Source organism: Notamacropus eugenii, chromosome 2, assembly GCF_028372415.1.
Source record: "Notamacropus eugenii isolate mMacEug1 chromosome 2, mMacEug1.pri_v2, whole genome shotgun sequence".
Lineage (NCBI taxonomy): Eukaryota > Metazoa > Chordata > Mammalia > Diprotodontia > Macropodidae > Notamacropus > Notamacropus eugenii.
Window position 1 is genome coordinate 280,517,849 of NC_092873.1, and position 16,038 is coordinate 280,533,886.

Consider the following 16,038-nt stretch of genomic DNA (forward strand, 5'->3'; position numbering starts at 1 on the left):
TCTTTTGGTTAGTATGAAGAGTATATGCCAGTGCATGTGCCTCTTCCCCCTGTACCTCCTTTGCCACCTGAAGAACCTCCTGTGCCAGAAGAAGGTGAAGGATCTAGTGGAGAAGAATCAGAATACGAAAGTGGTGATGATGAAGCCCGTGAGAGGTTTGTAATAAAGAAGTAGCTTTAGGTATAAGAAATGTGAAATAGGTGATTCTTTTTCCTTTCAGATTTTTACTTTGTTTATAAAAATATGTCACTGATTGGAACTAGTAGGATCATTTAGTCACTAAGTTTTTATTAAGCACTTACTCTGTGCCAGTCATTGTGCTAAGTGCTGACAATACAGAGAAAGACAAAAGCATTACCTGCCCTTGAGGGACTTATATTCTAATGAAGAAACAAGTTAAGTACATACATATTGGAGGGGGGGAAGTAATATCAGAAGGGAGGACACCAGCAGCTGAGGAGACTGTAAAAGGCCTGTAGAAGATAGCATTTGAGCTGAGTCTTAAAAAGGAAGCCATGGAAATCATGAAGTAGAGGTAGAACATTCCAGGTATGGAGGATAGCCACATGGAGATTAGAGGTGGAGTACCATGTGTGAGTAACTAAAAGTAAACTAGAGTAGCTGGAACATGAGGTATGTGAAAGGGAGAAAAGTTTAAGAAGACTAGAAAATTAGGAAGGTCTTAGGTTGCAAAAGACCAATTAAAATTTAAATATGTTAAATCTTGAGTGTAGATTTGAAGAGCATGATCAAAGGGGAAGGCTTATGGAGGTGGTAGGGAATGAGATATGGGGTACAGAAAGAATAGTTGACCTAGTTAAGGAGAAGGACCCTTCCTTCTGAGATTTGCACAAAGGAAGAGAGAATAGAGAAAGATGAGCATTAGAGATTCAGTGCTACAAGGAGCAGCTAAGGCTGGTATATTGCTTGAGTTAAGGAATTCTAAGCTTCAATAGGACTGAAGCCAGTGGAGTGGCCATACTAAGTCTGTTGCCAACATAGTGATCCTTTGGAAATAGAGAGCCTTTTAGGCTGCCTAAGGAGGGACATACTGGTTTAGGTCAAAAACAAAGCAAGTCCCATCATTTGGGTTGGGCCTGCGAGTGTCCACTGTACTTGTAACTTCAGTGAGATAAGGAGACCCAGTCTCCAGAAAAAAATTGGAAAGGAGAAGCTTCTGACAGAGCCTCAGTTTTCCTGTTTAAAAAAACATCTAAATCCTCTGTTAAGAGTGAGTGGTTGGTGTAGATGGCTTAAGAACAGAAAGTTTGGAACTGACACTTGAGAACACAATTTGGGATCAACATAGGAGGACCAAAAGGAATTAATGTAATAATAAGGATCCAGTTGCGATTAACATACATTTCTAGCAGACAAAGTCATCACATTATCTATCTGACTTTCCTCCATTGTTTTTAGCAGTTTGTAAGTAGGACTGGAGAAAACATGTGAGAATAATCTAAGAGTGGGGTTTCTAAAAGGATAGGACAAGGAATTCAAGGATAAAAAAGACTCTAAGGTTCAGCTAATTTTAACTGAAACACTTAAATCTTGGTATTTTTGATTTTGATTTTTAAAAGTATCAAAGTTAACAGTTGGGTGGGAACAAATGGGGCAAACTGAATAAAGCAGCAACAAGGAATGCTGTTATACCAGACACGATCCAGGGTATGGATAACAGGGAGTCAGTCATAGCACAGAGGGAAAGATGTGTGAGTACTAGGATTCCAGGCAGTGAATTCGTGGTTAGAGAGTAGCATAAGAGTGGCATGTGCCTGAGCAGATGGCTACTGTGGACTATAATTAGACAGACTTGAAATAGGGTCAGAATAGATAGAGATCGGTTTGCTAGGCCAGTTAACTTGGGTAGTAAGAGTCTGGGATCTCAGTCTGTAGTAACTAGATAGAAAGAATTAAAACACAGTTTTATGGAGAGACTAATAATTATGAGAGCTTTAGACATTACTCATTAAGAACCAACAGCAAAAGTGACTATAGTGTGGAAATTGTCTACAGACCCCCCAGTATGCTACTCTTTCTTCAGTGAGTTCAGTATCTGGCTTATGGTCTTTCTCCTTAAGCTCCTGACCTCGTAAGAAGAAATTTCAACAGATATTAAACTCCCTGAAACAGCCTAACCTAATTTTTCAACTTAATCATTTCCTATAACCCAGTCCTCTACCCCACCCCAGCTATACACAGTCATGTCCTTTGCATTGCCATTACCCATGTATGCATCACTTCCCTCTTGAACTCTACAGTTCCCTTATGTCTCCCTATTCTGTGGTCATTCCCTCAAACCCAGTCTTTGTCTTTACCATAACTACTAGTTTTGTTTGTTTATTTTTTTCTCCTGGGCCATTACCTACTGTCTCCACTGACTTCTCTTCCTCATTTTGACCTTCTAGTGAATTATTTCAATTCTAAATTCTTCATTCCAGTACTTTACCCTCTTATCAAATGACTTGTCAAGCCTATCTTGCTTGATTACTCTTGCCTATCTTTTGCCTTCATTCCTATTCAAATGCTACTGAAGAAAGGTAAACTTGGCTGGATCTAGTATGAATTTATGTTACATAATCTCAATAGCAAAGCTGTTCTTTTATATCTCCCTAATTGATTCACTATCCCACTCTGTGAAAAGCTTTTCCTCCCTCAAACCTTCCCCTGTCCCCACTAACTTAGCTGAGAACTTTTCCTCATATTTCAGTGAAAAAATTGAGGCAAATCCCTTAGAGCTTCCTCTTCTCCCCTCTTCCTTGTTTCACATTGCTTAGATGCTTTCTTCTACTGTAAATTCCTTCACAACCCTATCTCATGTAATGATGTGACCTTTCTTGCCAAAGCAAACTCCTCTACATGCACATAATCCCTCTCTATTCTGTCTTCTCTAGCAAATTGTCATACCCCCACTGCCTCATTTATCTTCAGTCTCTCCCCTTGTATCGATACTCATGTATCCCATCCTCAAAAAATCATCACTTGATCCCTGACACCTGCTAGCTGTCATCTAATTAACTCTCTCCATTTTGTGACCTAATCTATAATCAGTATCTCTACTTGCTTTCTTCTCTTTCTTAACTTTCTACAGTCTGGCTTTCAGCTTTACTTAACCTTAACAGTTCTTTCCCAAGTTACCATTGATAAACTAATTGCTAAACTAAATGGCCTTTTCTCAGTCTTCATTCTTGATCACTCTGTCACTTCTGATACTGTCACTCACCCTCTTCTTCACATTCTGTTGTCTCTGAGTTTCTGTGACTATATCCTGATTTTCCTGCTTGTCTGAGCAAGGCTCCTCAGTCTCCTTTACTAAAACTTTGTCCAGGTCACTCCTGTCAACAGTGGTAGTTCCCCAGGACTCTTATCACGTGACCTGTTTTCTGTCTGTACTGTTTCACTTGGTTCATTATGTTTTTCATTCATTAGCTCCAGGGATTTCATTATCATCTTTTTTGCTGATGATACTTAGATCTACTTGTCCTGCTCTAGTCTTTCTTTTTTTAAATTAGTTTGTTTTTTGTTTTCAGCAGTCACTTCTGTAAGTTTTGAATTTTCTCCCGCTTCTTCCCCACTCCCTCCCCAAAAAAGCATGTAATTTTATATGGTTTCTACACATACGTTCTTATTAAACACATTTTCACATTAGTCATGTTGCATAGAAGAATTAAAGTGAATGGGAGAAACTATGAGAGAAAACAAAACAAAACATAACAAAAGAGAAAATAGTCTTTACTCTGTGTTCTGACTCTAGTTCTTTCTCTGAATGTGGATGACATTTTGTCATCATGAGTCTTTTGGAAATGTTTTAGGTCCTTTCATTGCTGTGAAGGGCTCTAAATCTATCAGAAACAGTCCTCAAACATTGTGGCTCTTACTGTGTATAATGTTCTCCTGGTTCTGCTCACTTCACTCAGCATCACTTCAAATAAGTCCAGGTTTTTCTGAAGTTTGCCTGTTTGTCTTTTCTTATTAGCACAGTAGTATTCCATTACATTCATGTACCACAACTTGTTCAGCCATTCTCCAGTTGATTCTCTCCTCGATTTCCAGTTCTTGGCCACCACAAAAAGAGCTAATACAAATATTTTTGTACATGTGTATCTTTTTCCCATTTTTATGATCACTTTGGGATACAGCCCTATATATTACTGGGTCAAAAGGTATGCACATTTTTATAACCCTTTGGGCATAGTTCCAAATTGCTCTCCAGAATGGATGGATCAGGTCACAGCTCCACAAACAATGAATTAGTGTTCCAACTCTCCCACATCTTTGCCAACATTTATCATCTTCCTGTTTTGTCTTGTTAGCCAATCTGATAGGTATGACATGGTACCTCAGAGTTGTTTGATTTGCATCTCTCTAATCAGTAGTGATTTAGAGCATTTTTTATATGACTATAGATAGCTTTAATTTCTTCCTCTGAAAACTGCCTGTTCATATCCTTTGACCATTTATCAATTGGGGAATGACTTGTATTCTTGTAAATTTGTCTCGTTTCTTTATGTATTTTAGAAATAAGGCTTTATCACAGACACTACTTATAAAGATTCTTTCCCAGTTTTCTGCTTCCCTCCTAATCTTGGTTGCATTGGCTTTGTTTCTGCAAAAACTTTAATGTAATCAAAATTATCCGTTTTGCATTTCATAATGTTCTGTATCTCGTTTGGTCATAAATTCCACCATTCTTCATAAAACTGACAAATAAACTATTCCTTGCTTCCCTAATTTTTTTATAGTATCAGCCTTTACAAAAACCTGGATCGTGTACTGATGATTCTTGTCTGTGGTGTCAGGCATTGGTCTGTACCCAGTTTCTGCCACACTATTTTGCAGTTTTCCCAGCAGTTTTTGTCAAACAATGAATTCTTATTCCAGAAGCTGGGTCCTTGAGTTTATGAGATAGTAGACTGCTGTAATCTTTGACTACTGTGTCTTGTATACCTAACATATTCCACTGCTCTTCCCCCTCTCTTTCTTAGCCAGTACCAAGTGATTACTGCTTTATAATACAATTTAACATCTGGTATGGCTAGGCTACCTTCCCTAACATTTTCTTTAATTCCCTTGATATTCTGGACCTTTTCTTCTTTGAGATGAATTTTGATATTTTTTTCTAGCTCCTTAAAATAATTTTGTGGTAGTTTGATTGGTATGGCACTGTATAAGTAAATTAATTTAAGTAGAATTGTCATTTTTATTGTATTAGTTGGGCCTAACCATGAGCAACTGATGTTTTTCCAGTTATTTAGATCTGACTTTTTTCTTGTGAAAAGTGTTTTGTAATGGTGTTCATATAGTCCCTGGGTTTGTTTTGGCAGGTAGACTCCCAAATATTTTATAGTGTCTACAGTACTTTTAAATGAGATTTCTTTTGCTATCTCTTACTTTTGGGCTTTGTTAGTAATACATAAAAATGGAGGTGATTTATGTTGGTTTATTTTTTTATCCTGCAACTTTGCCAAAGTTGTTTATTATTTCAAATAGTTTTTTTACTTGATTCTCTAGGATTCTCTAAGTATATCATCATATCTGCAAAGAGTGATAACTTAGTTTCTTCTTTGCCTATTCTAATTCTTTCCAATTTCTTTTTCTTTTCTTACTGCTAAAGCTAACATTTCTAGTACCATATTGAATGACAGTGGTGATAATGGACATCCTTGTTTATCCCCAGTCTTGTTGAAATGCATCTAGCTGCTCTAATCTTTCTTCAAACAGCTAGATTTGTATCCCTAAGCATCTGTTCTACATCTCAAACTGGATGTCCCAGATACATCTTAAACTCAGAATGTTCAAAACTGAACTCATCTTTCCCCACAAACCTGTCCCTTTCCAAGTCATCTTGTTGCTATGGAGAGTACACTCTCTTTCCAATTACCTAGGCTTATAACCTAGATGTTATCCTTACCTCTTCATTCTCATTCTTCATATTCAGTCTGTTGCCAGATCCTTTAGATTTATCATATATGTCCCCTTCTCTGACATTGTCAACACCCTGATGTGGGCTTCATCACTTTATTCTTGCATTTGTGCAGTAGTCTGCGGTTTGGTCTGCCTACTCCAGTCCATCTTCCACTCATTTGTCAAGTTATTTTTCCTAAAATACAGATTTGAGCATGGCATCACTACCCTAATCACCTCCCTGTCACCTCCAGGATGAAATATAAAAGCTTGTTTGATGAACAGAACCCTTCATAGTCTGTTACTTTCCTACCTCTCCAGTCTTCTTACATCTTACTCACCCACACATACTCTACAATCCAGTAATAATGATTTTCTTGCTATTTGTTGAACATAATACTCTTATATTCCGACGTTAGGCATTTTCACTGCTTAGTCCCCCATGCTGTTCTTCCTCATCTCCATCTCTTAGCTTTCCAGACTTTCTTTAAGTCCCATTTAAAATCTTTCACCCTCTACAAAGAGCTTTTCCTAATCCCTGTTAATGCTAATCTTCCGTGTGTATGTGTGTGTGTGTGTGTGTGTGTGTGTGTGTGTGTGCGTGTGTGCGTGCGTGTGTGTGTGTGTGTGTGTGTGTGGAAAGTGTGAGAGGAGAGTGTGTTTATATGTAGTTACCTTCATGTTGTCTCCCTGTTTAGACTGTAGCTCTTGGAGAGCAGGGACTGCCTTTTGATTTACAAAAGTATCTGATTGAAGCCATTGCCAAAAAAAAAAAAAATGCTTAGATTAGAATTTCTTTTGAAATTGTAGGAAACTTAATTATACTTTTTTATAGTATGCATAATTTTTAGTTGGGATTTTCTTAAGTTTTATCTTGAAGGAACAATTTTAAACATTTTATAAACGATTTGTAAATAAGTCTTAGATAAGGAAGATATATTATTTTCTAATTTAGGATGACAAAACTGATGGAATTAGCTAATTTTCAACCCAAAAGACCAACAACTGCAAAGCAGCGCCGAGTAAGGAAAAGGCAAAAGATAAAGGACCTGTTGAATATGCCTGCATCTACTTCTCATAGGTAATTCCAAGGATTTCTAGCTTTTATTTGTTGTTTTTCAATTTAGACTTGTGATTTCATCAGTTTTTAAGTTATGAAGTAGCATTATGAAATATGAGTTATATCTTCTAAACTTGAAACAGCCATGAAATTCTTTTGTAGGGAAATTTCATTAAAGTTGGTTAAACTGTGATATTGCACTCTAGATTTTTCATTATGTTGGTAATAGAATGTGATTCAGAAATGTTTAGGTTTCAGAGTAATTTTTTATTTTTTAATTCTTAAGACTTTTTTTTTAAGTGAAGACAAAAAGTTGTATTTTCCTTTTTTTCCCCACACCTTCATTGCTCCATCACTTCATATAGACTTCCCCTTTCTGTTAGGTTAACTCACCTAAAAGTTTTATTTAAATGTTTTAATTTTCCATTAGAATTCCCCCCAAAGAAGTAAGTAAGCAGGTTTGAGAAATACTTACTGTTCGGGAAAGGTCTTGATAATCCTGTTTTCAAAAATATAACTTTATTTTGTTTGATGCTTAAAGTTATCCTGTTGTCATGTTTTATATGTCTTTATAAGTCTTTGAAATTCTGCCCCCATTTTTAATTCCCCTTAAGTATCAATAATATATGAGAAGTTATTTAACCTTCATAGTGCTGATTTTAAAATACCCAAAATAAGTACAGTGCGATCTTAATTAAAATGATAGCAGAAATCAGTAGTTAGGCAGACTTTTTCTGTGGCATAATCATACCTCACTAACTGGAAGAATTGCTTGTCCCCACTTCGGTAAAACTAATCTGATGTTATTTTTAAACAGTAATTTACACCCTGCGCTATTGCCTTCAGATGTGTTTGAGCAGCCACAACCTGTAGAGCATAAAAAAATAGAATTCAACATATCTTCTGGGATACCTGCTGCATTTGTAAAAGATTTAGAGGGAGAAAAAAATAGTGGTAAGGAGATTTTACAGTTCTTTTATATAATATGATAATGCAAAATCAAGTTACATTTCTTTTTAACATGTTTTATTTAGTGAAAGATAAAATGTGTATACATATATATGTCTTAATGTTTTATTATACTTAAGATGTATTGTATATGCATAATTTGGTGTTTTTCATTAAACTGTATAACGTAACTTTCTGCCAAATCTAGAGATTGATTTGAATGCTGATATTGTCAAGCCACCTAAAGCTAATATTTAGTCCTAGGCATCTAGGTCACAGACTCAAAATATTGTAGAGCTGGAAGAATCATTAGATATATTCCTTATTTTTTAATTCATGTCATTTTTCTTCTTTTTTGTATTTATTATTTAATTTTAATCCAGTTACATGTAAAAATAATTTTTCACATTTGTTTTTAAAACTTTTGAGTTCCAAATTCTCACACTCTCTTCTTCCCTCCCTCCATATTGAGAAGGCAAGCAATTCCTTATAGGTTATATATGTGTAGTCATTCAAAACATATCCAAAATGGTCATGATGTGAAGGAATCAGACCAAAAACAAAAAACCTCAAGAAAAACAAAGTAAAAAAAAAAGTATGCGTCTGTCAATATTCAGACACCATCAGTTCTTTCTTTGGAGATGGATAGCGTTTTTCATCCTAAGTCCTTCAGAGTTGTCTTAGATTGTTGTATTGCAAGAACAGCTAAGTTCACAACTGATCGTGCTACAGTATTGCTGTTACTTTGTACACAGTACATTTCACTTTGCATCAGCTCATACAAGTCTTTCCAAGTTTTTCTGAGAGCATCCTGCTCATCATTTCTTATAGTACAATAGTATTCCATCAGCATTACATTTCACAACTTGTTCAGTGATTCCGCAATTAATGAACATCTCCTCAGTTTCTAATTCTTTACCTCCAGAAAAGAGCTGGCATAAATATTTTTATACACATAGGTCCTTTTCCTTTTTTATTTTTTTATGTCTTTCGAGATACAGACCTAGTAACGGTATTACTATGTCAAAGGGTATGCATAGTTTGGGCATAGTTTGACATTGCTCTCTCAAATGGTTGAATCAGTTCACAACTCAAAGAGGGCATTAGTCTCGTGTTCCCTACATCCCTTCCAACATTTGTCATTTACCTTTTCCGTCCTATTAGCCAATCTACTAGGTATGAGTTAGCACTTGAGAATTTTTTTAATTTGTGTTTATCCAGTCAGTAGTACATTAGAGTATTTTTTTCATATGCCTGTAGATCGCTTTAATTACTTCATCTGAAAACTCATTATATCTTTTTATCATTCACTAATTGGGGAGTGGCTCTTATTTTTATAAATTTGGCACAGTTCTCTATATTAGAGAAATGAGGCCTTTATCAGAGATACTTGCTTCAAAAATATTTTTTTTCACAGTTACTTTCGCTGTTTTTCTCTCCATCCTGTTCCCCCATCCCCATTTATCCTGTTCTCTTTCTCTTTTTACCCTGTCCATCCTCAAAAGTGTTTTGCTTCTGACTACTCCTTTCCCTAATTTGCCCTCCCTTCTATCACCCTATTCCATTTTCTTATCCCCTTCCCCTGCTGCTCTCCTGCAGGGCAAGATAGAATTCTATATTCCATTGCTTGTGTATCTCATTTCCTCTTTGAGCCAGTTCTAATGAGAATAATGATGAGTTCTGATGAGTTCACTCTCCTTTACCACTGTCACCCCCCCCTTCCCCTCCACTGTAAAAGCTTTTTCTTGCCTTTTTATGTAAGATAATTTACACCATTCTACCTCTCCCTTTTTCTTTATTCCAGTGCATTCCTCTCACTCCTTAATTTTAATATATCATCCCTTCATATCCAACTCATACCAATGTCCTCTATATATACTCCTTTTCACTACCCTAATAGTGAGAAAAGTCTTATGAGTTACAAATATCTTCTTTCCATGTAGGAATGTAAATAGTTTAACCTTAAGTCCCTTATGATTTCCTTTTGCTGTTTACCTTTTTTTGTTTCTCTTGAGTCTTGTATTTGAAAGTCAGATTTTCTGTTCAGCTCTGGTCTTTTCATCAAGAATGCTTCAAAGTTCTCTATCTCATTGAATGACCATTTTTCCACCTGAAGGACATTAGCTGTATTCTCATTCATTTTACAGAAAGGATAGAGGTCTAGAAATATTAAATGATTTACCAGGTTTATATAACTTTTATCAGTGACAAATCTAGAACTAGAATTTAGCTTGATAATGGTACCATATATATGTTACTGTACACTTTTCCTCTTAAAACTTGAAATTTTTCTAAATTAGGCATTTACATGAATAATAGTAATACTAAACTACTTTAGATTTGTCTGCTCCTGGAGATACAACCAACGAAGGATTTGGAAAGATCTTTCCAGCTCCCATTCTGAATGACAAACAGGAGGTTCAGGAAGACTCAGATGAGATACCAGCAGAATTTGTCTCTAGAAAAGAGTTGGAAAAAGGCAGAATTTCTAAAGAAGGTAATTATTTAGTCTTCCATAAAATATTATTGCCTATTTTTTATTTTGACAGTGATGAAGCTATTTACGTTCATGGAAGTGAATTTGAACTTGTTTGTCCAAATCGGTAATCACCCAAGTCCATCATTTCAGTGAAACAGTGACATTCTTAAACTTGAATATGATATATACATACTTATACTGGGGATATACTTTAAGCAAAATTAAGAAATCATATTATAAAGTCTTGACTCTACTATATTGGGTTAAGCAGTGAAGTGCTAGTAGTTGAAGCTCTGAACCATTCCCTTCAAGTCATTTAAACTTTTTCATTTCTTGATCATATTACTGTGAATGAAGCCAGAATTGCTGATCACAATGTTTGGCATGTGGTTAACAGTTACTAAACTAAAAAAGGAGATCACAATGGAAATGTCTACAATACTAAGAGGGCAAGCTTTCAAATACATTTTTTTACAAAAATAGTTGACTTGCTAATTATCTTAACCTTCTTTCATAAAGTATTTCATTTAACAGCATCTTTTAATCACTATTGGCCCATTTTGAGTTAGTTCTAGAAGAATTAGCTACAAACAAAAACTCAAATATTGAGTAATTAAAACTTCATAGTATTTCCTGCAGTTTAATAATAGTTAACATTTACATAGGAATTACTAGGTTCTAGACACTGTGCTTTTACAGTTATTACCTCATTTAATTCTCACAACAATACTGGAAAGTAGATACTGTTATTATCCCTATTGTACATATGATGAAACTGAGGCAGACAGTTTAAGTGACTTGCCCAGGGTCACACATGTAATAAACGTCTGAGGATAGATTTGAACACGGGTTTTCTTGACTGCAGGCCTAGCACCCTAATCCATATACACTTTATAGTTTCTATATACTATACATTTCCAACTGAATATTGAATGCTAGGAATTAGTTCTCTTTTATGACTTGTTACATTCATGTTTTGAAATTGGTTAAAACATTATAATTTCCCCTTTCTTTTTTATTCATTGCTCTAAGAAATGGAAACACTATCAGTTTTCAAAAGTTATGAACCAGGAGATCCAAATTGTAGGATTTACGTAAAGAACTTAGCAAAGCAAGTTGAAGAAAATGTAAGTATAATTCCCTGAGTTAATCTTTTAAAAATTTTTTCTTTTGGCTTCCTTGTGATTTTTCTTTTTTTCCTTTTTGATGAAATTCTAGGACCTTAAGTTTATTTTTGGAAGATATGTTGACTTTTCATCACAAACAGAACGAATCATGTAAGTAAATTGTAAGCAAGGTTTTACATTGCATTTGTCCTCATTTCTTCCCTAATAATTTCCCTCTAAAACAAAGTGAGGATTGTATAACAAACAAGCCATGGAGATCATGATCCCTTGCTACCATAAGCAGCTTTCTTTCAACTTAAGAACTGTACTCCCAGAAGTTTTAAAAATTAGTTGCATAGTTAATTGGAATCTAGATTTAACATTCTGTTATTTCCTTAGCAAGCCCTTTTGGCTTACCAGAAAATTGTTTTTAAGCATAAATGTGTTTGTTAAGAAACATAATTTCTATGAAACCTTGCACAATGTTAAAGTTTAACATTTAAGACTTAAGCTCTTTGGTCCAGGGAAAGAAACCTTCAAGTGGCCATTAGCCCCACATTCCAACTTTTGGAGTAGTAAGAAGGCAGGATTAAGGAAAAGGAGGAGGTTATGAGATACATTTAGGGAGAAGTTGTTGAGATTAAGGAATATTTGTTCTGTTCTTCTAACTTGACCCCTCTTTATTTCATCTGAACTGGAGAAAAAGGAAATCCTGCTTTGAGAGATCTATTCTAGTGATAGCAGTTTCTTTTCAAGGAAGAAGGGAAAAAATGATTATATTACTTAAGAAAAACATAATCCTTTGTAATACTGAAGAGAGGAAATGAGGAGGAATCCACAAGCAGATATTACATGCTCAGCTAATGTAGTGTTAAAATTTGGTTTTTATTCTCAGTGTCAGAAATGATTTTGTGCCAGTATAGTTAGTTTTAAATGCTCATTTGCTCTCAAAGTACATAACCTCAACCTCTTTACTTCATTACTATCCTTGAAATAATACTGAAGGCCAGCTTTCTTAACAGTGATATAAACGTGTGTATTACTTGAGTGCACAGTAATACAGACACTTGCAGTGCTAAGTTTTTGCATGTGTACCAAGAGTTATAACAGTTCAGTTTTTTACTGTTTTCCAGTATCCTATACTTCTCAGTGAATTTAACATTATCATTTTGAACACTGAATTTCAAGAACTAAACATTGGATTTGCAAGGGAACCAGCTTGTGATACTGGGAAAAGAATATTACTTAACTAATGAACCTGTTCCCTTAGTCGTTTAGTAAGAAGACTAAATCTCTGTAAGGTCTCATCCAATACAGTACTTTTATGGCTCTTACCTTCTTCTAAGAAATTCATTATCCCATTGCCTTGGGCATGAGGTTGTTTCCTCTCTTGATCAGAGCAATCTAACCTCATTTACTTTAGTAATGGAAAACTGCTAAAATGGGTCAAAACATTTACAACATATGCATTCCATTTTAGTTACTATTTTTATAGCTTCTAAAGTTCCACGTGTATTCCTAATCTTTAGAAAGTCTAATAAATTTAGATTAGCTCTCTTTAAAGATCTTTTTTAGAACGGAGTATAAATATATGGTTTTAGATAATGAACTATTGGGGTGGCTGGTTGATAACAGAATCTTTACCATGTAATTCAGTTAATTGAACAATTTTGGTTGATGTTAATTAGAAACAAAAGTACATTCTTCATAAATTTTTCTAGGTTTGACATACGCTTAATGAAAGAAGGTCGCATGAAAGGCCAAGCTTTTATTGGGTTTCCAGATGAAAAGGCTGCAGCTAAAGCTTTAAAAGAAGCTAACGGATATGTACTTTTTGGAAAGCCCATGGTGGTGGTATCCTTTTTAAAGTTTTGTACATTTTGTTGTTTAGGCACCAATTTGTGTAGTATAGTCAAAATGTATGGTCAGATACTATGTAGTTGTATCTCTGGTACTCTATCATGGGACAAAAGTGAAAAAAAAATTGCTGTTTAAGATTTATTCTTTTTTTAAAGTGACCTCTGGTGTATATAGTAAGGATAATATCAGACCAGTCACTTCTCAGAGAAAGATTAGTTTTATGTGTGACCAGACTGCTAATCTAGATATAATTTGTATGATAGATATAACCAATAAAATATCATTTATTTCCTGAATATGCTAGGTCAGAGGTAGGGAACCTACAGCCTCGAGGCCACATGTGGCCCTCTGGGTCCACAGCCATTGGATTCACAGTCTCTGAATCCATTTTAATCCTTTTAACTTTTAATCCTGAATCCTTTTAACATTTTAATAAATCTGTGGAGTTTGTATTCTGCCAAAGGCCACATTTTGGCACAAAGGCCACAGGTTCCTCATGTTGTGCTAGGTTATAGAACTGATGTTGGCTTCTACAGTAAAGTAGGAATCGCTGGGATCATTCAGTCAAAACTATATTAAGGGCTCTTATGTGCCTAGCATTGTACTAAATGCCAGGGATACAAAGAAAGATAAAGCAATCCCCGCCTGGTGTGCATGATAACTGGAGATGCAATATATAATTAACAGCTTCAAAGTTCTTTCCATTACATGTGTTCCTGATAACAGGATAAACTTGAAGAATTTTAGACCTTATTTTATTGAATTAGTATAGTTCTTTCTTGGAGCATAACTAAACATTGGCAACAGCCATTGAAATACTGTGCATAGAGCTTACATTTTCCTTCCATTCCTTAGTCCTTATGTTTTTGAGAGTAGGAGAATTGAAGTAGAAGTGAAGTACATATTTCTTAAAATTGTTGAGGGTAATTCTGCAGAAAGTGTTATGTGTATAGCATTGTCTTTTATCAGGTAATTCAGCTGTTAAAACATGTATGTGTTAGACTGGGAAAAGTTATAAACAGAAAATGAGGAACTATCATAATACTAGAAATCACTGCTTTTTAAGTCAACACTTACTAAGATTGTGGGATTTAGAGCTAGAAGGAACTTTAGGTGTCTGTAATTTAGTCCAAGCCTTGGACTGATGCTAATAATACTAATCCAGGGATATTGTATGCCATGTATCAGAATAGTGTTCTTAAATATACGTTAACATTATCAAGATATTAAACCAACTTGATGAACCTCAGGCCAACACTTAATCTAGTTCAACCTTTATATTTTTTTTATATGAGAAAACAGGCCTAAGGAGATGAAGTAATTTGCCTAAGGTTGCCACAATTGCTAAGTAACAATCAAGATTTGAATCCAGGCCATCTTACTCTTCTCCAGGCTAAATATCCCCAGTCCCTCCTACAGCATATGGTATAATTGGATTTGGAAAAAACAAAAAAAAAACAACATGAGAGGCATGGCCAAGGAATAATATGATTTGTAAGGGGAAGTAGGAAGAAACAGCCTTACTCTAATACAGAGTTGCTGCTGCAATTTTATAAGAATTGGATGAATGTATAGTCCAAAGAACATAGAACTTACATCATTAGCAAATGTAACTTTTGTTTTTTCCCCAAGAAATCCTTAATATACTCTTAGCAATTTGCTCGATCTGCTAGACCAAAACAGGATGCTAAAGATGGAAAAAGGAAAAGATAGATAACTGCTCAAGGTAAGTATGATCTTTTATGTAGCATAGGGAAATCATCGTTGTTTAAAGGCAAAATAAAGGGAATGTGCATGTTAGAGTGGCAATTAAAGTATCTCAAGTTTTTAAAGACCTTTTTTGTGAGGGAGGGGGAAAAGAACTGTTACTATTGATTTTGAAATAATAATTATAGAATCATGTATGAAAACATGTTTTCAGGGGAAAAGATTCAAAAACAAATTTCACAGTGAAGAACTCTTGCAAATTGTTTCTCTACATAATGACAAGTTAAGACCTCATATAGTAGCCCAATAGAAAACCAGGTTCACTGAGCCTAGCAGTTAAAACACTGTAAAAAAAAAAAAAAAAGTTGAATAAGTCATGTGTGGAAAATAATTATGAATATTTGACAAAATGAAAGATATAATTTAGGGATTGATAAAAATAACCTTACATATATCAAGCTCATACTTCCATGGTACTTTTATGTATTTTAGTAAAATAAGAATGAAAATGGTTTATAAAAGATTTTTAAAAATTACCTCAATAATAGCATCAAGCATTTTTAATTAGAAAATTTCAGTGGTTTCCTGCTTGATCTTTCAATGCGAAAAAATGTTAGAAGTATTAACACTGAATTGAAATGTAGTTCTTTTGTTTGTTTTTAAAAACAAAGCAAAAAAACCAACCCTGTTTTTGTGGATTGAAGAGGAGACTAAACGATGGGCCAAAATGATCCAAGCTTTCAACTGAAATAAATGAAAATTATAACATTACTTAATAATAACAGTAAAATGCCTTTAACATTTGTATTTCATTACTATCCCAATTTTGTGGTAATCGGAAGATTTTCAGATACCCTAAAGTGAAGGGATTAAGCTTTTAGCAGTCAAAGCATATTCATTTATGATAGAATATCAATTCTTTATAAACTTATGCTGAAAAAATAAGGAAAATTAAACTACATTCTGCTGTTCTT

General features: G+C 34.7%; 1 protein-coding gene across 2 annotated transcripts in view; it reads left to right on the forward strand.

The window, feature by feature from the left end:
• RNPC3 (RNA binding region (RNP1, RRM) containing 3) overlaps positions 1 to 16,038 on the forward strand; it is a 30,966-nt gene that overhangs the window by 13,347 nt on the left and 1,581 nt on the right. For both annotated transcript variants that reach the window (XM_072644162.1, XM_072644163.1), the window contains exons 7-14: positions 13 to 155; positions 6,860 to 6,985; positions 7,782 to 7,918; positions 10,251 to 10,409; positions 11,424 to 11,518; positions 11,610 to 11,668; positions 13,219 to 13,351; positions 15,011 to 15,083. In XM_072644162.1, the coding sequence (XP_072500263.1) occupies positions 13 to 155; positions 6,860 to 6,985; positions 7,782 to 7,918; positions 10,251 to 10,409; positions 11,424 to 11,518; positions 11,610 to 11,668; positions 13,219 to 13,351; positions 15,011 to 15,070 (912 nt within the window). In that variant the 3' untranslated portion in view covers positions 15,071 to 15,083. The remainder of the gene's footprint in view (positions 1 to 12; positions 156 to 6,859; positions 6,986 to 7,781; positions 7,919 to 10,250; positions 10,410 to 11,423; positions 11,519 to 11,609; positions 11,669 to 13,218; positions 13,352 to 15,010; positions 15,084 to 16,038) is intronic.